Source organism: Haemaphysalis longicornis, unplaced genomic scaffold (genome assembly GCF_048455015.1).
Source record: "Haemaphysalis longicornis isolate Haplotype H1 unplaced genomic scaffold, Haemaphysalis longicornis Haplotype H1 scaffold_4, whole genome shotgun sequence".
Taxonomy (NCBI): domain Eukaryota; kingdom Metazoa; phylum Arthropoda; class Arachnida; order Ixodida; family Ixodidae; genus Haemaphysalis; species Haemaphysalis longicornis.
Window position 1 is genome coordinate 186,399,280 of NW_027526361.1, and position 23,224 is coordinate 186,422,503.

A 23,224-nucleotide genomic window follows, 5' to 3' on the forward strand; every position below is an offset into this window, starting at 1 on the left:
TGTGTCGTAAACTCTGCTTCCTCGGTTAAAGCTGAACATTGGTTCTGCAGCGCGACCCTGAATTCTTGAACTTTCCGTCTTACTGTTAGCTCAATTACACTGTCGGCTAAATCAAGCTTGTTTCACCTGTTTGCTGTCAAGGAACATTTTTCCATCAGACAACAAACAAGCTAACAGAGACGATGGTAACAGTAGGAAACCAAGAAAATTTGGTCTGCTGTTACATTACTTGCACAGTGCTTCGGCCAGCAGTTGTAACAGTCACTGCTCTTGAACAAAGTTTTCAAGAGCTTGAAATTTTCGCAGTAGTTGGCCTTTAAATTGATCATTTAGTTGTTGAGGTCGATAGTTCTGGCATCTACAATGCCTAACTGGCACTATACACAGCTGAGAGAGAAAAAAAAAAGGTTGCTGCTTTTCTTTAAAAACATTCTGTCCATATTGAAGATCATCATCGACGAATCTCCCGTACAATGCACAATGGAAAGGAGGAAGAAAAAGCCTTGCCTCGTGGAGCGTGCAGCAATCATCAAGTAATTTTTATGCTATTCCGTTCTCATTAAACCTACTCCGTGGAACCGGTCCTACGGTATCTCTCATTACTGAAGATAGCGCCGTGACCAGCACTCAACTGCCCGCAAACATGTGAAGACAACTTGCCATCGAGCAGCAGTGAAAACAACGGCAGGGGACTCTCAAACGTAAGTGGAATTCACATGTCGTAAAAGAAAACGAGCAAGGAAGTCGTCGCAAAGAGAAGGACGTTGAGAATTAAAATCACACAGCTAATTAATGCGGTGGAGGCTCAAATGCGGCAATGAGTCAACAGAGCACCTGATTGCCACGCAAGCCCAGATAAAGGCTACAGCATCAAACCAAGCGAAGTCCAACGAGCAGACGGAAAAAGTAGACGAAAATGAATTCCAGCGGGTGATAGAGAATGACTTGAAAATTGCAGCCATCTCGTTGAAGATCGATAACTATCCAAAGGAGGAAACGCAAAGCGTGCTGGCAAGCACAAGCACCGAGAATCGAATCGGCGAGTCATGCAACACACGGTGCGCAAGACTCCACGGATCTTGTGAAGCTGCCGAAATTAGAAATGATCAAGTTCAGCAAAAATTCCTTCGAATGGACTAGATTTTGGACGCGATACGAATCAGCGGTTCACTTGGGGCCTAATATGAGCAATGGACAGAAGCTCAACTACCTCATGCCGAAACTAGCCAGCAAAACAGCCACAGCAATTGAAGGACTTCAGTTCTCAGCTGAAAGCAATTATGAAAAGGCTATTGAGATACTAAAAGGGACATTTGAAAGACACGAGCGGTTGGTGGACCTGCACATGAAAGAACTTTTACCACTCGACAGGGTAACATCAGTGTACCATACAGAAGCCCTGCGAAAGCTTTTCCAAAAGGTGCAGATGCACACATTGGCACTGCAGTCTGTCGGCGCAAAAACGGAGTGCTACACCCCAATGTTGATACCAGGACTGAAAAAGACCATGCCAGCGGAACTACCGATCCAGTTCAAGACAAAGGAGGCATCTGAAAACAGGCTAACGGCTAGCAGAAAAAAAAAAACCATCATCAATGGGAAACAATAGTGCCGATGTGTTGCAAAGAACGATTGAATTCCTATGGAAACAGGTGTGCTTGCATGAGGAGGCTCAGAGGGAGGAGGGGACAGCAGGTACGAGACTTAAAGGGGTTGTGAAGAGAAAATGCATTTGTCTTTGCTTAATTTTGCCTGCTTGAACGACCTTTTAAGAACATAAATCCCAAATATTTTCACAATTCATTGCTTTTAGAATTTGGGAGGCGCCTTTGAAATTCTCGTTTTGAGGTGCATCGCAAGCGACCATCGTGCGTCGTCGGTCGGCAGCGCAACTAGAGTGAAGTCACATCAAGTGCATTCGAGAGTTCAACGCGTTCAACGTTCTTTGTGTAACATTGTTCTGCAAAGCTGCAAACCCGATATCCTAAAAATAATGCATTTATTATTCGTTGCCAAAAAACAGTTTCTATCCATGTGAGCAGTGTCCTGACCGCTTCAGTTGGCTGGCAACAATTGCAGCAGAACTCAGACCTACTGGCTGTTTGTAGAGTTTGTAGCCAGTTTCCCTGCTGGATCTCACGTTCTTTTGCCGAATTCTCTTCGGAATCTTACCTTTTTTGGATGAAATGGCACAAAACCGTCTAAGCAAAAAAAAAAAATAATAATAATAATAAAAAAAAAAAAAAAAAAACAGCGCCCGTTTGCGGTTTGAACTTGCGGCCTCCAGGCCAGCCCAACGTTACGGCCAGCCTTGTCAGACACTTTATCCACTACACTATCGACGTGAGAAGCGCGCGCAGCGAAGAACTGCTGCATAAAAGCCTCTTCGCATTTGTAAACCAGAAGTCTGTCGTGTTGTCATACAGTCTAATCAACCCACAGCTTTAACTGCCAGCTCACTGTTAAACGCTTCTGCAGTAAGCTAAAGGGGAGCGTATACAATCAACGAAACAGCGTTAACAGCATTGTTTATTGCAAGAAACAGGAAAGCAACCGTCGAACTGCTATATGGTGGGACTCTGTGACTCGGCGCTGTATCACTGCTTCTCGCTAGTTATTATGATGAATGGGTTTTAAGTTCCGACTGCTCAAAGTTCCTTCGATAAATGCGTTTATGTAATAAATTCTCATTTTAAGCGTTCAGTCATTTATCGTGTCAGGTCAGAAGTTTCATGTTTGCGCAACTCACATTACAGGCTACGTGAGACAGACGTCGGCAAACTTGTGCAAGAATATCAGCTAGCAAAACAGCAGTTTAGACTTGTGTGAAACAGCGTAAACAGTTTATGAATGCCCAGGTTAGATTAAACGTGGTTACTTCTGCCTGCGCCACTCACCGGCGTAGTTGACTGAAAGTTCGACCATGTTGATCAGTCGTATCAGAGATCAGACATCTCCCGTTCAGTTTCAGGGCGAGTTTCATCATGGCGCCAATGTTGTAGCTTTATCTGACCCTTTGCAAGCCTGCTCCATGCGAACACATTGTGCAGACGAGGGAGAACTATGATTGGCTTCTTACTGACTTACTGAAACGTCACTTCACGAGTTGAGGAGGAAAGCCACGGTGAAACCGTAACTGCATTTGTTTTCCCATTTGCCGATATCGGGCAACAAAACGGGTATGCATTGTTTGTTTATTAAGGTTCCACTGTTATAAGCGCACACACAACACAATTTTTTTTTAAATCTCTTCACGACCCCTTTAAGCAGGAGAACAAGAAACCATGCAGCACAACCGCTAGTTCCTACAATTCTGCAAACAAGGCCTGCTTGTTCTGGAAGCAGAACGAAGGGCGTTGGGATCACCGGGCTTCTAATCAGGTCAGATTACTACTGGGAGTTCGTCACGGGACAAACATTACACACCGAGAACCGACTTGTCGCAGCCGTGACCACACTTGGCTGGACAGTGCATGGAGCTGTGGGCAGGAATACGGTCAGACTGCAAGCGAAACAGGCAGTGATGGTACTCGATGTTGAGGCAACTAACATGGAGTTGAAGATGTAAAGATTTTGGAGCTTAGAAGCCATCGGAATCGAAGCATAGACTAGCCAGATGAAGAAAGGCAGCACGGTTGCTGAAAACATCAGAGAGCAGGTGTTGAGAAAGAAAATGGGCACTATAAGGTGAACTTGCCGTGGAAGGAAAGCATCGGCATGCAAACGCTGCAATGCAACGACTCATCCAGCTGACAAGGAGGTCACGCAAGAATGAAAAGCTACTCAAAAGGTATGACAAAGCCATCTCAGAATACTTCAGCTCAAGAGTTGGCGAGAAAAAGGGAGCGAAAATTCAGGATGCGAGTCAAATTTATGCTATTACATGCAGCCCTCCGATGTAATAGAGGATGACAGGGAAGTGACAAAAGTCCGAGTTGTTTTTTGATGCATCATCGAGTTCAATCGAGAAAAAATCATTAAACGACAATTTAGAAGCCGGTCCTAATTTCAACGAAGATATGCTTTCGTTACTTCTAAACTTTTGGAAAGAAAAGACAGCTCTAGTAGGCGACATTGAGAAAGCACTTCCACAAATAGCAATTCATGAGTGTGACCGAGACGCATTACGATTCCTCTGGTGGAAACACGGTGCTGAAGGTGGGCTGACACACGAAGTCAAAACTCGGAAAATGACCAGAGTCACACTTGGAACAACACCAAGCATGTTCCTCCTAGCGGCGACAATTCAACATCACTTGGGGCAAATGATGGATGAAGTCCCTGTTACCACTGAGAAACTGATGAAGGGAATTCTTGACGTGATACAGTTGAGGAAGCCGTCTCTCCTATGAATTCCTCCTAGTTTTTGAGAGAGTCCTACGGACTCTCTTGTTACTAAAGTCCGGGAGAGCTCCGAACACTCTGCACATTTTTTCAGGTGTAAGCACCACGGATAATCACTCTGAGGTGATCAAAGGTTCAAAGGTTGTAAATGTTGAAAAAAAAAAAGTTCCCGCAAAGACTGCTAGCCAGCGACACAGTTTTCTCTGATCCCACAATAACATTGCAATCGCTCACGAGTACAACCAGGGTAGTACTGTCATGAGGCGTTCATTGCCCTCAGTCGGCCTTGCGCCATAAAAATCCAATCATCATCATCAGCACTGTCATGAGCAACCGAGGAAAATCATGCAGTGATGAATACCTCAACATCACTCATGAACGCGACTGGAGAATAGTATACGAGGGTATCGCAGTTCCGTTATTGGTCTGCATGCTACAGGCGTCACGGCAGTCAATGTTTTTGTCCTCACACAAGCCCGGGACATACCAAGGTGCGCACGTTCCGTCCTTTACGTATACAACGATGCCACCTGCGAGTCCGCACACTTGCCACACACAATCTCGGTGTAGCCATCGACTCTAAACAGTGCGTGTGTCCACGTGTCTGCGAAGCACAACACGGATGTCCCTTTGGGGATCACACCGTGTGTCAGACTGACACCATGACACCCATCCAACACCCCACCGTGCCCCTACCACTAAAGCTGCCAAAACCAGGTGCTGAATGGCACACAAACAAGAGTGACCTGCTTTTACGCATACAGTTAAAACCTGATCTAATGAAGTCATCTGGAGCTGCAAATTGTGTTGTTAAATCGAGAAATTCGTAAAATCGGGACTGTCAATTTACAAGCAGTTGATTCCATAAATTCGATGCCTAAAGGGAGGTGCATTCTAGCAGCTATCATGACATCGTAATTGCCCTTGCCTGCCAATAATTTAGCAACGCGCTAAAAGTCCATGGTGAAAATAATAAGCCAGCCGGGGCTTGCCTTGAAATCAGCGCACCTCGGCAGACGCATAAAACACGGCGCATTTTGTTGTACCACTTCCCGCTGAGCGGAACGTTCCTGGCTCTGGTATCCTTGAACCACGTAAACAGGGCTTTCTCCAACTGGTCTTGAGGTTATTTTTCTTTGGCGAAATTCCAGACGATGTGGCATGGATGATGGCATCCTTTCCTTTAAAGGTTGTGAAAAGTGTGCCGGCCGGGATGCCGTAATCTGCGGCCACGCAACTGCTGAGCTTATCTCATTAAGAGCTCCGTAAAAGCAAAACAAGATGCCTCGTTTATTTTTCTGATATGGCGCAACAAACTTCATAGCGTTCTAACGAAACACATTTGTTTCTCGAAATACTTCATTAAATCGGGATTGGCACTGAATCTATTTCGTTGGCTCGATTTCATAAAATCATTGAGCTGTAGAGGCAACTGCGGGGGAGTCCGAATTTGTTCGTTAAATTTGAAAATTCATAAGATCTGGTTTCATTGGATCGAGTTTTGACTGTATAGCACTCAAGAGTTTTGGCCAGGGACAGAAAAACTGCTTGGAACCCTAGTCGTAGATGGCTTCAGTGCAAAACTGCAGAATATTAAAACAGGGCTAACAAATGGGACAAGGAAAGGCAACACATGGTGCTGACTAGCCTTTCGTTGTCTTTCCTTGCCATGTTTCTTAAGCGCTGTTTTGGTTTACATTGAATATGCATGAACTAGGCCAAACCACCATCTTTACTCAGCTTAAAACTGCAGAAGTTCTGCTCAGCATGAAAAAACACTTGCCCGCAGAGAGGCCTTTGCGCAGCAGTGGAGACTGCACGCGGAGGAGACTCACCGTCGTCGTCGTACCGTGAGATGACCAGGGAGGCCCGTGGCCGGTTCTCGCGGCTGCGCAGGTTGCGGTACACCTCGCAGGCGTAGGTGAGCTTGCCCTCGCGCAGGTGCCCCTTCTTGAACAGGTACCGGTACATGCCCTGCACCCGATGCAGTGGCACGTGGTGGTTCTTGAGGTACTCCGACATCACCCGGTCCTTGAGCACGGCCAGCGCACGTGCCGACCTGCCCTTGCGCATCTTCCGCAGCTGCTCCCCGCCACTGGGCAGCAGGTTCAGCGCTGTGCAAAACACCGCCTGGGACTCCTCCGGCTCCTTGGCTCCGGCCGAGCGCCGGCACGGTGACAGCTGCCACGCAGGGCTCGAAGCACTGCTGTTGGCGCCTTTCTTGATGATCAGGATGAGCGGGCTCTTGACGGGCGACTCCTTGCCGATTCGTGGGCTGGGGGTAGCTGTCGCTGGCGGCGTCCGCTCGCCGCCACTTTCGGCGGCGGGTGCCGTCGAACGGCCGGTCTCCGTAGATTGGACAGTGTCGACTGGGAGCAGGCTGCTGGAGGTGCTGTCGAGCTCTTCATACTCGGGCACGATAATGGGGTAGGCAATGTCCGGGCTCTCAGGCACCATCTGGTTGGACCAGCAGAGCTGCTGGCCGGGACTGCCGTCGAGGGCCTTGAGCTCGGTGAAGGTCTTCTCCACCTCAGCGTCGTCCGAGATGTCGATCCACTCCGAGAGGCCCTTGTGAGCGATGTCGTCCATGGTCAGTGGCTCCAGGATGCTCAGGCCAAAGTACTTGGCCAGGTAGTTGAGGTCCCCGATCAGCAGGTCGTCCAGGTTGATGAAGTCCACCTTCAGACCAGAGGGAACCTGGAGGCAACCAGCCTCCAACGGATTGATGTGCGGCTCCACCGCAGCTGGGGACGGCGGCAACGTCCGTGCTTCGCTGGGGGCCACCGGAGCACCCTGCCTGGCCCCTGTTGGCAGTTCGGAGCCTTCGGTCAGGTCCACGAGAATCATCTTGGACCTCCTGGCCTCATTTTCATCGCTACACTGCATGTCTAGCCTAGGAACGCTCCTTTGTATTGAGACCGGGATAGGCCCGTTGTGCTCTGACCTGACCGGAGTGGCGGCAACTTCGACCCCACCCACACGTCCCAGCTTCTGCGCCACGCTCGCAGCCATGTTCTGAATGGTCACCTTTGAAAGGTGCACATCTTTGGCCGATTCCTCGGTGTTCACGGGCCTGGCAGACATCGCGGGCCGCACTTGAGGGTGGACCACTGCCATGTTTTTCAGCCCACTGGGCACATCGCTCGGACTAGCTCGCGCACAGCCGTCCATGTACTTCACTTGTGGTGCCACGCCCTGGACGGTGACGGCAGGCTTGTTCTGCAACAACCTGCCGCTGCTGCCGTTGGGAAGGAATGCCGAGCCCTGCACGAGCAAGTCGATCGGACTGGCCGGAGGGCCGCCGTCCCCATAGTTCATCTTCGACATCACCTCTTTCACGGTGACCACGGGCTTGTTCAACACCGGCCGGCCATCATTGGCCAGAAAGGTCAGACTGTGCACCGGCTTGGGGAGTATCTTTCGCGGCACTGCGGCGCTGACATTGTTGGTTGTCGCTGGGAACGTGGCAACCACCCTCCGCTGGTACGTGGCAACCACCGGAACTTGCTCCACACTGCGAACGACCCTGCGCTGCTGATCCGGCTGTGTCCGGCCGGCCGAAGTGGACACAGGGCTTAGTGACCGCACCGTCACGGTTCCGCCCGACGTTTTCAGCATGCGCATCTTCTCGTTTGGGGCCAGCTCAATGGTTTGCGGTTCGCCACTGGTCGGCTGAGTCAGGTGCTGGGCAAGGAGGCTGCCCTCGGGAACAAACTGCTGCGGGGGTTTCGCGGCAGGGGGTGTAACCGGGGACTTGTTGAGCTGGTGCCGCAGAAGCGAGCTCTCGCTCGCCTGCTGCTGCTGCGCGTGCTGCTGCAGCAAGGCTCGCAGACTCGACCCGCCATCCAGGGTGACCGTCACGTGACCGCCCCGACTAAGGTGCGTGGGAATGACCGCACTGGGGAATGGGCTGCTTGGGGGCGGGCGCTGGGCGTGGCTCGGGACTTGCCTTCCTGCGGGTTCAAACACAGGGTGAGGAATTGAAGTGATTTTGTAATACATCTGGCACTCTTCCTTTTTTTTAAAATAATAGACGGCAGCAACCAGAATGTAAAATGACCTGAAAAAAAAAAAAAAAAAAACAAGAAACCTCCAGTAATAGACGAACAACTACCTGATTCTAGCATAGAAATTTGGCCTTGTTGGTTCAAAACTTTCAAAACTATAGCACAGAAGACCCTGGACAAAGAACGAGTAGACACACCCATACTGCTGTGTGTGTCTACTCTTTGTTTGTGCCCTTTCATCTGCGCTACAGTTTGAAAGAATGCCTTATTCCGGGGTTTGAGAAAAGGCACAGAATAAAATTAATGGACACAAATAGAATTTATAAATGCACTGCACGAACACTGCATGATTGCTGCCAACACAAACACACACAAAACGCCAGAAAGGTAGCCTCAACTACAAAGTGGCAAAATGTGTCAACTGCCCAGGTTAAAGCAGCAACGAGATTCAGGTGCATCCACGTCTCTGTCCTCAAAAGCTGATCAGGTGTTTCTGTGGCACCATCAAAGCATATCCTGAGCCGCTGCAGACATGCGCCACATCTGCTGTGCACACTGACACATTTGCGATGCTACAGGAACAGGCATGCAAGCATGTTGGAAGAAAAACAGTTGGTGGTTTTAGAATGTATTCTAATTGACATTTGAAATTCCTTCAAAATATAATTTTAGTTCATGTTAACTAGACTTCAATATTTTAGCGGAATGAAAAAATGCAGAGTTTTGGCAGTAACCTGGTGTAACCAGACTTGATATCACCAGGAGGAGTCAACAAGCACAGTGAAAAAAAAAAAAGAAAAAGAAAGAAACACCGTATTTACTCACGTAAGATCACAATTTTTTTTAATTGACGCAAATTTAGGGGTACGTTCATTACATGGGGTAAATTTTTCACGAAACGTGTTTGAGCACAGAAAACGCAAGCACATTGTGGGTCAAAATTTCTATGATAGGTCTCATGAACATAAAAAAATAACAAACAAAAACATAACAAAAACTCCGCACACCACCGCCAGTCGCTTTGCAATGTGACCCAAAATGCAGTGTTGTCGTGAATTAGGAAACGTGCCGGAACGAGTTTGCTGTGAGGTGACAACAGTTTGACCAATAAGTGGCTTCCAGTGTCACAGTGCGGGACATCAAAATAGGCATGGCTGCCGACGCAGCAACCTGAATGCGTTTTTTTCTTTGTCTTGTGAATACATTACGTGCATTTAGTGAGTTTCTTCCTCATCAATATTGAATGCATGCTTGCCGATATCACTAATATCGGCCAGTCTGTCGCAATAACGTAGCCATGTCCTGTTTGAAAGGGAAGGAGAGAGACATACGCACGACCATCATCAGCTAGACTTGGCACAAATACGATATGTTGCTGCAGCTAGTTCATCGTGCGGTCATTGCGCAGGAAATAAAAAAAATAAAACTTTGATGACAAACTGCAGGGGTGCGATCATTATGCGAGTAAATACGGTACACACAAACAAGCTTTTAATCTTGGTCAGCAAGGCAAGTGCACTTGCATACAGCGCACCCTCACCTCACACCACTGCCTTTTAAAAACCAAACGATCATAAATAGAGCTGCAAAAGGACAACTTAGAATTCAGAAATTTGAATTAGACAATCTACTCCCTGAATTCACCAAACGGACAATAAATCCAGTCATGCGAATTAATTTGTTACAGGCCACTTGCGCTTCTCAAAGTCCCAATGCGGCTGCCAACCCGTTCTACAGGTTTCAACGGAAATTTGGGTTCAGCGCAATGCTGTGATCAAACAGAGCTGTGTGCACCAAGTGGAAGGGGTGCAAGCGAAGGGGTAGACCGTGTCTTGCAAGCTGTCACCACGCGGGTGGCTCCCTTTGTGTTTGCGTCACAGAACATGACGTGTGCCAGGCTGGAAGAAAAAGATTGTCCACACATTTTGGCAGCATGTCCTTATTGCCACTGCTAGTATATCAACGCACTAACACAGAAAGTCTCAAGGGAATGACCCTCCCCAAAGTCAACCTTGGACATGGCTGATTCCTTCAAGCCCGCCACCGCTGAGTTCCGTCTCATAATTTAAAGAGCTGTCATTACACTGCAGTTCTGAATTGTTGTGTGTGCGCAATTTGCACCTTAACCAAATTGACGAAACACACTAATGCCTTTCCAGCGCTTACAAACCAAACGTGGCCATTACACACAACTAGACGTCGCTGATTTCCAAATTCTTCAATTTCTCCTTAAGTTTCCCATCTCTATTCTTGATGGTCCCTGCAGCACGACAAAGCCGATTTGATTGATAATGGAGTTGAACGCGCCAAAACTACACCGGTCTTGAGGTGCGCCGTAGTACGAGGGTCCGGATTAATTTTGACCACCTGGGGATCTTCAACATGCGCCCAAATCTCTTCAATGGGGATCCTCAACGTGCGCCTCCATCAGAAAAGCGGCCGCCGCGGCCGGGAGAATCGAACCCGCACCCTTGTGCTCAGCAGCACAGCACCTTAGCCACTGAGCCACCACAACAAAGCCGCACTGCACTGTAGTCGGCTCAACATGTCCAATCAGAGCACTTTCCTCTCAAATCTGCAGTTCAGGGCAGTTACCGTGCAGTTCCCGGGGGGCCTCAAACATCTTCTCTGCATGTCTCCTCGCACCACAAACCGCACCAAACATAGCTGAGGTTTCTCCAAAGATGTGTCTATTGATCCCCAACCACCTTACGCGATTTTCGTACACTGTGGGTACCTTTCAGGAGAGCCGGGTCACGCAGCGAAAGGGCTGTCAGCTCGTTTTTCGGAACATTACCCTGGACTCCCTCCTCCTCCTCCTCCTCCTCCTCCTCCTCCTCCTCCTCCTCCTCCTCCTCCTCCTCCTCCCCCCCCCCCCCCCCCTTACACACACATTTGCTGCATTGTGGGTGCGTGTGGCCCTGTGAGTCCACCCAGGCAAATGTGAGCAAACTTCGCACACTGCCCCTCCCCACCTTCTCTCTCTCTCTCTCTCATCTGGAGACAATTCCCACACCAGCTCAACTGATCTTACCAGATCATAAACAAGTGTTTTTAAAGCGTAAGCTTCCTTAGTGGGACCAATGGCGTCCCGTCAGAAAGCTAATGCATTTCCCCCCCGTAGACCCGTCGGTCGAGCGAAAGGCTCCGATGAGATTTCTGGACACGCGGAGCGTGCGTGAAACCGGGCTTCCATTGTGCCAAAACAGTTACTTGAAAATCGCAAAAAAAGGAGTACGGTTCTAGATAAGACAACACACGCATCGATCATGCAGAACGAGTACAATAGTGCACCTTTATCTCATATACCATGTATCGTTATTTTAGATCATTATTTTAGATTTTAACTTTATTTTGCAAAATAAAGTGCATGAAAAATCATTGCATGGGTTCATTCGTCACTTGCAATTTGGGTCTTCAAAGGTTTGACAATCGACTGGACACACTCTTAGCTTTCATGCTTCCCTCAACTTTAAGAAGAAATGGTCAATTTTCCCCCCTCTTTCTCTGGATCATGATCCCTTTCTCTCCATGTGGGAAAGCGACGTTAACCTTCTACACTAGCAGGTCAGCTGGTTCTCACTCCTGTGAGCAGCAGGCTGGGAAGGTGCGTGATTGTACAAATACCTCCACCACTAGTCCCCCAATTCCACGACTTTGTTTTTGTCTAACACACCCAAGCAATGCCTAAGCACACTGGCATCAAAGTAAAACCAGATCTATTCACCCTATAATCGCCGAATCAAGTTCTGGTTTTGCTTAGGATACTTTTCAGGAAGAGCAAATTAGTCCGGCTAGCCTGGGCCACTGGTATGCATGCAGTTGGTACTAGTAAGGACATACTGGACGAGTGTGAGTGCAGAAATAAAATTGCAAGTAGGCAGAACCAATGCACTGTCTTCTCTCCGTCTCTCCCTGCAGTGCCTTTCTTTTTCTTTGCAGGTCACGTTTGACATGCAACATCTTCACACCTTCCAGAGAGAATTTACTCGCAATAGTCTGGCCAGATTCCCTGTTTTAACTTCATTTTGCTAGCTCCACTGTGTTGCCTCAATAAAGTGCTACCTCATTACTACCGGTGAAGAAAAAAAGCTGAAACTGCCATTCTTACACATTACAGGCACAGTTTAACCCAATAATTATATCACACATCATTTTCCCGACACAAATGTCAATAAGAATTCCTTCTCCATTAACTCAGTTACCATGCTATTGATTTTAACCTGACTGCGCAATTAAACTGTGAATGTTTTCATGGCTGAAATATTACTGTGGCGATAGAATGGCATCCATGGTTCGTAGAGAATACTTGGCTGAAAATTCGGGGATATTTCAAGGATGTGAAAAGACATTTAAGGGGGGTGTTGTCGGAAGTTTACTTCCTCGTGTATCCTAGGAAAGGAGCCTAGTTTCCACATTACAGTGGCTATCGCCCTCTCTTCTTTGGCTGCTTAACGGTAACCGTTGGCCTTGACTAGAAAAGGGTCATTTTCTCCTTTTACGTTTTCCGAAAAGCGATCTGCTCACTCCTTTTATTCATGAAAAGATCTCGCTCACAGAAAAGGACGTGAGTGGTTCCGCATTTTGCATGAGGTCGTTTGCTGTGCTGCGGTGATCCACAGTGTCGATGTCGCCTTCAGGCTACCTCACAATCGCTCCCCAGTCCGACGCCAAAAAAGATGAGAAAATCGTCACACATCTCCATCATGCCTGGGGCTTATGAAGCAGAAAATAGGCACATGCCTCCGCAACTGACCAACCAGTGAAGCTTTTCACAAAATCCCTACAGGAAAAAACTTTGTTCGGAACTGCTGGGAGATTGATCTACTGCAGCTGTAGGGGTGGTGTGATGACACAATTTTTCATCTTCAACAAGATCATTTAATCCCGAAGCCATGTTTGCTAGTCTCTGTTTATAAAGGGTAGCAGCCTAAGAAGACGTTGCCGTGCTGTCTGCTCACAAGTCGTTTCCCACACCAGGTTTGCTGCTTGCATAAAACTCCCAACGAAAGAGCAGCCCTCACTTGCTGCAGCTTTGAATTAGTGCTTTGCACATTTCTGATGGCTCCTTCAAAGCACATTTTCCCGTTGTTGCAGCGTTGATCATCCTCTGATATACTGCGCGCTTCGCTACATAGGGATCACTTGTTCCAGCTTCACCCACTGACAAAATACCCTTAACGTTTCAGCCACACAGACTGAAACATGCGATTTACACCTTGCATCTTGTCGCAGCAAACATGAACTTTACTGCGACAAATGGCACACGGGGGGCCGACGGGTATGACTTGCATTGAACTGGACCGGACTGCAAGTCCACGAGTTTCCAGATGATGCAAGCATTATCGCATTTGAAACTATAACTTGTTATAAAAACTGTACACTGTAAAAACACAACTTTTTTTTGTGGACATTCCTCAGTAAATGTGCCTTCAAAACCAGCGTGAATTCCGCAAATCTGTCGATGATTTGCTTTATGTTAACGAAACAAAACCCACAGGAATTTGAAGGAGTTTCAAGGGGCTGCAGAAGGATCGACATTTGGGCCAGTTGGTATTGGTTGAACATCTTCAAACAACAGCGTAAAAACAGACACTAGCGGAAGAAAATGACAGGACGATGCTGTTTGTCCTGTCATTTTCTTCCACTAGTGTCTCTGTTTTTACGCTGTTGTTCAAAGATGTTTCAAGGGCCCTTCAATTAATGCATCCAAAATCAAGGATATTGAAGTATTTCAAAAGGGCTGTCCAAAGCTGGGCATTTCGCACACAAGTTACAGCTTGTTTCAGATTTGATTTCTACTGCACCTCCTCCAAATTAGGACTCCTTTTTCCTATGCACATAATACAATCCCCATAAACCGCAATACTTTCCTGAAAAACGAAAAAAAAAACAGCCTCACCTGTCGCATTGTTCAGCGTTGCGTGCCCAAGCATGTCACGATTCATCTTCCCACCAAACTTTCCACCTGAAAGAGCAGAGAATAGACAACTGTGTATTGCCAAGAGGACGAAAGAATTGGAGAACATAATCATATACGCCTGCCCAAAAACACTTGAGCCACTTACGACGTTCTACAATTCAGAAGACTATTCCGAGAGCGTTCCCTTGCTTCGGCATTCAGTTGCAATGGCGTTTGCACGAAGTACGGAGGTTTTGTACTAATATGAGTCACAAAAAGTACTTCACAGGAAGAACAGCAATGTTAAGGAGGGAAATTAACAGCGCCACACAAAGCTGGTATGACAGTGTAAACTGCAATGAATCCTTGCTGCACTACTTTACAATGGAGTCCTAACAAATACCACGAGCATCTGCAGGGGGGGTACAATACGCGGCAAATGAAACGCGAACACGAAAATATGAACCAGAATACGCAAAACTGAAAAATACTGTTCGTCGAGGTCTAATAATGGCGCGCTATCAGTATATTTGGAAGGCCACATTTCCAGAGTTTGTTTTTGTAACCAAGCCACGCGCCATTTTTACTCGTATGGAAAGACATCGTGCTATTTGCGTGTTCTGTTTGATATTTTTCTGTTCGCGACACATGGCCCTTCACGGTACGGCTTTGGCTTGGGCAGAGTCCTTCATACTCTGGCTGGGGTTACACTAGCCGGCTACCACTGAACAGCGCACTTGAGCTTGTTGTGTGTGTGGCGATAGCCATGTTTCCCGTCAATAATAGGCCTCTGCCAGCCCAAAAGTGCAAGTTTCACAAGACAAAGCAGCCACCATTGCCCGAGTCAGTGGCCCATGCGCAGGAAGAAAGGATAATGCCTACGAGTTTGAAACCGCCTGCAGATCTGGCTACGGCCTTTCCGGACATCAACAAAGCGGTGCTCTCTTGGTTTTGTGAACAGCACTGGAAACGATAAGGTGCCACTCTTTGGCAGAGTTCGTCAACCGAAGGAGCTGGACTTGGCTTGCGTGCTCGGGAATGCTTGGTGCCAAGGATCAAGGAAAAAAACGTGCAGAGAAAGTGAACCTGCGGGATGTTTTGGATGCGTTTGACACCATTCAGTTGTTCTTAGGCGTGCGTGACGACTACCGATGAACCACTTCTTCCAGAGCGAGAGCTGAGCTGTGAAACTGCTGCAAGCTAAGGCTCACAAAGCCAACTTTTGGAGATAAATTTTTGGTCTGCGGGCGATTTCACTGTAAATTGGTTCATTATCATGGCAATGAAATTCCCGCAAAAAGAATTTTTTTTTGCTTTCCCCGGCAGTTTTGTTATTGCGGTGTATTCTGAATCCCCGGGAAACATAGATCATTTTGCTTTGCCCTTCTTCACAGTGTTAAACTTCAATAAAGTCACAAACTTTGGCCCTTTCACAAAGACTGTCATACCAACTGAAAGGTGTTTAATGACTTGAAGAAAAAACTACGAAAGTAAATTTTTGCAGTAGTAAAATATCCGCTCATATGTACAACACTTTCTGCAAGTAATGCTTGTACGTAACCACACACACACACACACAAAAAAAAAAAAAAGAACTGAGTGACTGAACATTGTGCTTTTGCTAAGAAACATTCTGGGTTGAGTCAGGATGGGTTGCAAACTTAAATGACTCAGCACAAAATTTGTTCCTTTCGATTTGCAGCCCAAACGAAACAAATAGTGGAGCTCCTCCGACTTGCTCTTTCTAGCTGTACTTGATTAACGAAATTTTAAGAAGCCCCACTTTTCTGATAATCACTTTTTAAGTTTTTAGATTCCCAACTGTACTTGCAAACGAATTTGCTGATGAAAGCCAGGCTAATGTGATTTTCATCATGAGAGAGCCAGGTGCCCCATCTTGTAAAAGAAAGGCCTTGAGGTCACCTAAGACTTTTTATGAGTCGTGAATGTTTTCACATTCACGTCCAACTGAAGGCTGCTGAGGGCTCCTTCCAGTTTACCACTGCGAGTAATGTTCCTGAATTTTTCTGTGCGGTACGTTTTGCAGTTTTGCGATTCAGAGTTTCTTTGGTAGCATGTTGGCTGCAGGTCAGAATCGCTTGGACGGAATTGCTTAGAATTCAAGAGCACGTATTCCCAAGCCATGCGTTCTGTAACGTCTATGGAGAGATCCACTGCTCCAATGTCTTCTTTTGTGGCCATGATGTCTCCATTGTCCGATGGGTAAAAATTTATACTCATAGCAGTACGACCTGTGTTGACATGCAGAGCAGCTTGGTTCGCTGGCAACTCTGGACAACAGAATTCAGAGCGCGTCACCGCTCTAGCACATGGCCACGCATTGCCCAGAAGGGCATGGTTTTTTTTGTGTGTGTTGGATGTTGGTGTCAGGCGGTGGACAATACACCTTTACAGGTGTTTGCCACACCTCACCACAGATGGGTGGGCTAGACATGCGATAACTTTGGTTGTAGGTGGACTGGCTCTGAGCTCGAGTTGCATCTGTATGCAAGAATTGCGGGTAGGTGCGATAACGTGGCAACCAAATCCTCTTCTGCCTGCCACAGTTCCGCTGTTCTGTGGGCAATCATTTGCATATGATGGAAAAAGTTTTTTGTTCTGTCGCGCAGTGCTGCCTGCACAAAAAAAAATTTTGCACCCAGGCCGCTGCCAGCCGAAGCTGTGTGTATGTTGCAGTTGCGTTCGCGTTCGCTTTGCAATAAAATTCAACAGCGTGCTCCTGTGGGAGGAACTCTGCTGACTATGTTGGAATTATCACAAGTGACCATTCAACCCCACACTAGGTATGCCGAGTGTGCGAGACTTCTTTTAAAAACCTCGGCTTGCGCCAGAGTGAAGTGCCTTGTTTGCCCCAGCAAATGGCAAGAAGCAAGTGCTACCCTTACGATGAACAGGAGGCAATCGATCGCCTGTTAATTTCGCACTTCGGCCTCAAAGCGCATGCTATGACGATGGGTTTGTTCGAAAACATTTCTTGATTGTCTGGAGGTTGAATAAAATGTGTGCGTCACACAGGGTCTTTTGAGTCAGGGCGTTGTGTGCTGCTATGCTTTCACTACGGTGCGTACTTAGGTAAAACGATATTTCTATCACGTTATGTGCCTTTTTCATTCTCTAATGGCGCCAAGAGTTTGTTAGTAGTGGTTTGGACGCTCGTAAAAGCTTTAGGAACACTTCTGGCAGGTGGGCTAGTAGGCAACTCGCTTCGCAAAACATTCAACAGATGATGCAATAAATGTCACCATATCGCGACGAAAAAAATTTAGCGTTCCACGCTTTTACAAGTTAAACTAACAGATGAAACCACGCTGTTAAAGGAGCCATGAAGACAAAATACAAATTGGGTTTGTTAGAAAGACTGCTTAGTTCCGATAACAATGATACCAATATAATCGCAATCTTCGAACAAATAATGGAAATATTAAAGAAAACGTGTGAAGCAGTCGTGACACCCTAGCCAATTTCCTACAACTTTTCTATGACGTCACAGAACCTTGTTTGTGTGATTGGCGGCCGCCTAACTCACCTGTCGCGACGACACATGACTGGACGTCTGTAATGGGGCCTCTAGTTCCATTTGACCGCATCACTTGAATGCTAACGTGCAGTTAACGCACTGAAAATTATGTTTTATTGTTGGCCCGTATGACGTCATTCTTGCTCATAGCACGTCACTGTGGCGCAAAATTTGAAAGTTTTTAAATAAATCTTGCTTTTTTTTTCGTTAAAAAAGCATCTTTTGTGGCTGTAATGGAGCCTGTTCTTTCAATCCTAGTTCTTTCAAATTAAACAAAGTTGTATTTTCTCTTCATGGCTCCTTTAAGCCAAGTGCATCGAAGCGTTAAACCCAACTATCCATAACGAGAATGCAAATCAAAACAGTGCCCCTGTCGTCATTCTCGCTGCGGTTGCGCTGTCTGCTAGACGTTCTGTAGGTAAACTAAGAGGCCGCACAGCCCATTCACATTGTTTATCCACCATCGCACGTCCCGTGGGAACCAAGAGTGATGCACAGAGAGTGGCAGGTAATAGAAGTGTGGGCCAGGCAAGTTGTTTTGTCGTATGCGCCGAGTGCCAACCAGTGGCTCCTGCAGCTGCAATGGTTCGCTCGGAAGGCTTTAGTTTTCCTGCCAGACCACACCACTGTCTCACTCGCTTCCAGGAGCCGTTGAAATCATGCGAAACGTCACGAAATGGCATGAGGAGTGAAATGCGTTTTTCAAATGGTAATTGCTCGGCAATCAAAGCATCTTTTGCCTCTGAATGAACACACGGACAGGGCTTCAGGGCAGCTGCACCCACCCTGCTAGTTGCCTTCAGAGTCCCTTCCGTCTAGGATGCAGGCCTTTCCAAACACTGACCTCCAAACGTTCGCGTCTTTTGCCACCCACGTCCATTCTTCACCCCCGAATAATTTTATTGTCCCTCTATCCAGTTAACCACGCTCTCCTACATGTAGCCTTGTCTCTCGGTAGCCTTGACTCTGTTACACCTGTGGTCCACCAGATGACCTTTCGTCTCACTAAATGGCCAGCCCAAGTTCATTTGTTTTTCTTTACTTGAGCTGCGATACCCCCTGCCCAAGTGCGTTCCCTGGATTTTCCTGTCCCTAAGCATTACTCCTAGCATCCTTCATTGCCGACCCAAGTTTGCTTTCAAGCTGTCTTAGTAAGGCACCAAGTAAGGCCCCATAAATCATCACCGGCAATACACACGGGTTATATACTATACTCTTCAGAAATAGAGGTAGCCTACTTTTGTTTATTTACAAATTCTTGCCGAGTTCACCGTACGTAGCCCATAACCATTCTGCGCCGGATTTCTTTTTTGTAAATGGTATACACTACAACTCCTCTGGGAGAAAGTTTTACGTCAAATATTTGTTCTTTACTTTGTTCAAAAAGGCACTTGGTGCGCCACAAAAGAAACAAAGGAACAGACAAGAGCTGCCCCACTTATGTCAGCAGGTATGAAAAGAGGTTACCCAATATAGTATAACACACCTTAAAAAAAGACCACACGGAGAAGGCTTCGCACAAGGTTTCCTTCTCTCCCTCAAATGTCACTGACTAAGGCAATCACAGCTGTAAGCAGCACCTGGTCATGACCGCTTTATCTCCCCCCGCTAGTGCCGCCTGCCGAGTTGTCTCACGAACAAAAGAACTCCCGTGAAAGAACAAGTTGACTCAGTGGCCGGGGCGGGAGGTGGGGGCGTTGCTTATGAGCAAAGAAGCGCCTTGCCCCTACTCGCACCACCTCGGGCAAAAGTGGCATTCTTTTTACTTGACATTTTCGCCCTGCTGTCATCCGGTCAACATGCAAACTCGATTTTTTAGATGCGAAGCATCTCATGCTCCGGGCTGTGTCCCTCTCTCCCTTGTTGTTGTCCGCCGTCCGCACTCTACTGCGCATGCGCATCTCTTCAGCCCCGTCAGTGTTTGGGCTGACATCAGCGCAGTCCACTATAAAAAGAAATAGGCGGTGCCCGGTTTCGATCCCACGACTCTCTGGCCGCAACGGGAGGTACGTGGCGCTCTTCCCACTGCGCTACAAAACCGAGACGGGAGCATGTGCTACGAACGCACCTTATGTCCTTCACTCATTCAAACTACGTCAAGAAGCTACTGATACGTATGGACACCAGTCTGCCGGACCTACTTAAGAGCGACACTTTCCTCGGGTCACTTCAGTGGGCTGGATGAAGCGGCAGCCATGCAGTCGCTTCAAAACCCTTTCTTGTTCATCGTGCAGGTTGGTAAACACGCTTCCTTGCACGCTAAGCGATCCAGCAATATTTGGCTGCTGCTCTTTCCAAGCCCACTGGTGATTCTTGGTGACCTGTCGGAGTGCGTGCATGTTGTGAAATTACTTATGTTAGCCGGGGATGTGGAGCTTAACCCTGGTCCCGAAGAAGATATTCTTGCTGCTATTGCCGCCTTATCTGCTAAAACCGACGCACGCCATACCGAGGTAATAGGGATGCTGTCCGAGGTTCGAGCTAATCAGCAAAAACTAGAGGAAAAAGTTTCCAGCTTAGCAAGTAGGCTCGCAACCGTAGAATCCCTGGTGGAATCATACGAAGCAAATCAGGTCGCTGATGATCTACCAAGAGTTGTTGATGAAGCAGTTCGAGACCGAACTACGGCTATAAATTCTCGGCTGGACGAGCTGGAAGACCGGTCTCGACGGGAAAATCTTATATTCTACGGAATCCCTGACCTTCTGCCATCTGAGAATTGGTCTGAGTCTGAAACTAAAATTCGAGACTGCCTTTCCAATCTACTTCAGCTAACCTTAACCGACGAAGCAATTTCCCGAGCCCACAGACTAGGTTCCTTCACAGTAAACAAACATCGACCTATAATCGTAAAATTCTTGTCTTCTAAGCATAAACAGAAGGTCTTTGCTGAGCGAAAAAAATTTAAAGGTACTGGCATCTCCGTTAGCGAAGATTTCTGCCGTGCCACGCGCTTGTCGCATAAAAAGTTGATCGAATTTGCAAAGGCTAGCGGACAGAAATATTTGCTACGGCTCAACCATTTGCTGATAGGCAAAAAAACGTACATGTACTGCCCGGTAACCGATCGGGTTTGCGAAATCCAGACAAGTGAGCCTCGTGCAATGAATGCTGTCATAAGCGAGCCCTCTGATGGCCTTAGCAATTCACCAGCATAGCGGAGTCATGGTCCGGTGGCAAAAAAAAATATCTCACTTCTGTATACGAATATTCGCAGCGTCGTCAACAAGCGCGATGCTTTATCTTCCGTAGTCGACACGTGCAGTGCCGACATTGTTGTTTTGACAGAAACTTGGCTTTCTAGCAAAATTATTGACCGTGAAATTCTAGAGTGCGAGGGTGCTTACCGTTTCTATCGACATGACCGGGATGTGCGATCTGGAGGTGGCGTACTTATCGCTGTTCGTGATTCTTTGATATCCTCTTCCATCCAGCTCACGTCACCACTAGAGCTAGTGTGCGCACGCATAGGCTTTCAGAAAAAAAACTTTATAATTTGCGTTGTCTACAGAGCGCCTTCCTCGCCTAACACATTTTGTTCAGAGCTGCATGACGTTATAAACAATCTGACAGTAAGGTTTCCTTCCATGCCGCTAATACTCCTCGGGGACTTCAATTTTCCGGGCATTAACTGGCAGAGCGATCCCCCTACAACCCAAGAAAGCTCCTCGGAATATTTTGAATTTTTAAGCCTTTGTCTTGATTTCAACCTGCACCAGCTTGTTCTTAAGCCAACTCGATGTTCCGCGCAGTCCGCGAATATCTTAGATTTAATCCTCACTACATCACCGGAATTTGTTTCTCCTATGACTTATCTACCGGGTATTAGTGACCATTGTATTATACAGTGCGATTTGAACTTAAACTTGCCTTCCCTTACCTCGTCCAAAGTAATTCGTGATTACAGAAGTGCAGACTTTGACGCAATTAATAACGAATTAGAATTGTTCATCGCTGACTACATTCCAAGTTTTCACTCCCGAACAGTCGAAGAAAACTGGTCATTATTCAAAGAAAAAGCTACCTCCCTGATTAACCAATACATACCACAGAAGCGTATTTACTCCGATTCTCGTGCACCCTGGTTCAACTCGCATCTTAAGCGTTTATTGAACAAAAAGAAACGGCTTTTCCGATCTGCAAAACACTCTGGAAGTGTTGAGCGTTGGAATGCCTACAAAACAGCTTTGAGCAGTTACAAGGTTGCTGTAGCTGAATCTAAGAAAACATTTTATGAGCAAACGCTGCCTTCTCTTTTAAAAGATAGCCCTCAGAAATTTTGGAGTGTGGTCAATGGTAAAAAATCGAGTGCCATCGAACTCTGTGATTCTAGCAATGAACCTGTCGGTCGCACCGTGTGTTGTGAAGTATTGAATGATGCGTTCATTTCTGTATTTTCTGATTCTGCGCCTTGCGCAAGTGCTGTTTTTCCTGATGTACCTTACACTTCAATGTCGCCGATTTTCATTGATCTTGATGGCGTTGTGAAGTTGATACAGAATTCAAAAGTGTCTGCATGCTCTGGTGTTGACGGTATCAACTCGAAATTTCTTAAGGGCACCACTGCTTATTCATCTGTCATCTTACGTGAAATCTTTGCTCAGTCACTTCAAACCGGCGCTCTGCCAAGTGATTGGAAGGCAGGAATGGTTATTCCCGTACACAAATCTGGTAGTTGTTTCTCTCCGCTCAATTATAGGCCTATATCCTTAACTAGCGTCCCCTGCAAATTAATGGAGCACATAATTTATTCACACCTGGTTTCATTTCTTGAGTCAAACTTATTTTTTACCCCGCACCAACATGGATTTAGGAAACACTTTTCCTGTGATACCCAGCTTTTGTCTTTCACAAATGATTTATTTCAAGCGATGGACGCTAACATTATTGTAGACTGTATTTTTTTAGATTTCGCCAAAGCGTTCGATACTGTTTCACACACAATTCTCCTGGCTAAATTAAGCAAGCTAAACATCGATCCCAGTGTACTTTCTTGGATTAAGGGTTTTTTGTCCGATCGTTCACAGTTTGTTTTTGCTAACGAATGTTACTCTTCTACTGCTCGTGTAACCTCTGGAGTACCTCAGGGATCTGTCTTAGGACCTCTATTGTTTTTAATTTACATTAATGATCTCCCGGGCCAAATTAACTCGTCAATTAAGCTCTTCGCTGATGACTGTGTTTTGTATCGAGGTATTTCCAATCCTGGTGACTGCGATGCTCTTCAATCAGATATTGGCATAGTAACATCATGGTGCTCTAAATCACAAATGAAGCTTAACATTAATAAGTGCAAGGCATTGCGTGTTTGTCGTGCGTTTAAGAATATTGCTCCTCCTAAGTACAGCGTTAACAATGTAGCTATAGAAAGTGTCTCCTCGTACAAGTATCTTGGTATTCACATTTCACATAACCTCACCTGGAACACACATA

General features: G+C 46.7%; 2 protein-coding genes across 3 annotated transcripts in view; one reads left to right on the forward strand and one right to left on the reverse strand.

Annotated features, from left to right (window-relative positions):
- LOC144179574 (uncharacterized) overlaps positions 1–23,224 on the reverse strand; it is a 59,036-nt gene that overhangs the window by 24,259 nt on the left and 11,553 nt on the right. For both annotated transcript variants that reach the window (XM_077707980.1, XM_077707982.1), the window contains exons 3-4: positions 14,254–14,319; positions 6,180–8,297 (exon numbers count right to left, since the gene is read on the reverse strand). In XM_077707980.1, coding sequence (XP_077564106.1) covers positions 6,180–8,297; positions 14,254–14,299 — 2,164 coding nt within the window. In that variant the 5' untranslated portion in view covers positions 14,300–14,319. The remainder of the gene's footprint in view (positions 1–6,179; positions 8,298–14,253; positions 14,320–23,224) is intronic.
- LOC144180711 (uncharacterized) lies at positions 19,987–21,019 on the forward strand. The gene has a single exon (XM_077708993.1). It carries the CDS (start codon positions 19,987–19,989, stop codon positions 20,947–20,949), a length of 963 nt encoding a protein of 320 aa, XP_077565119.1. The 3' UTR covers positions 20,950–21,019.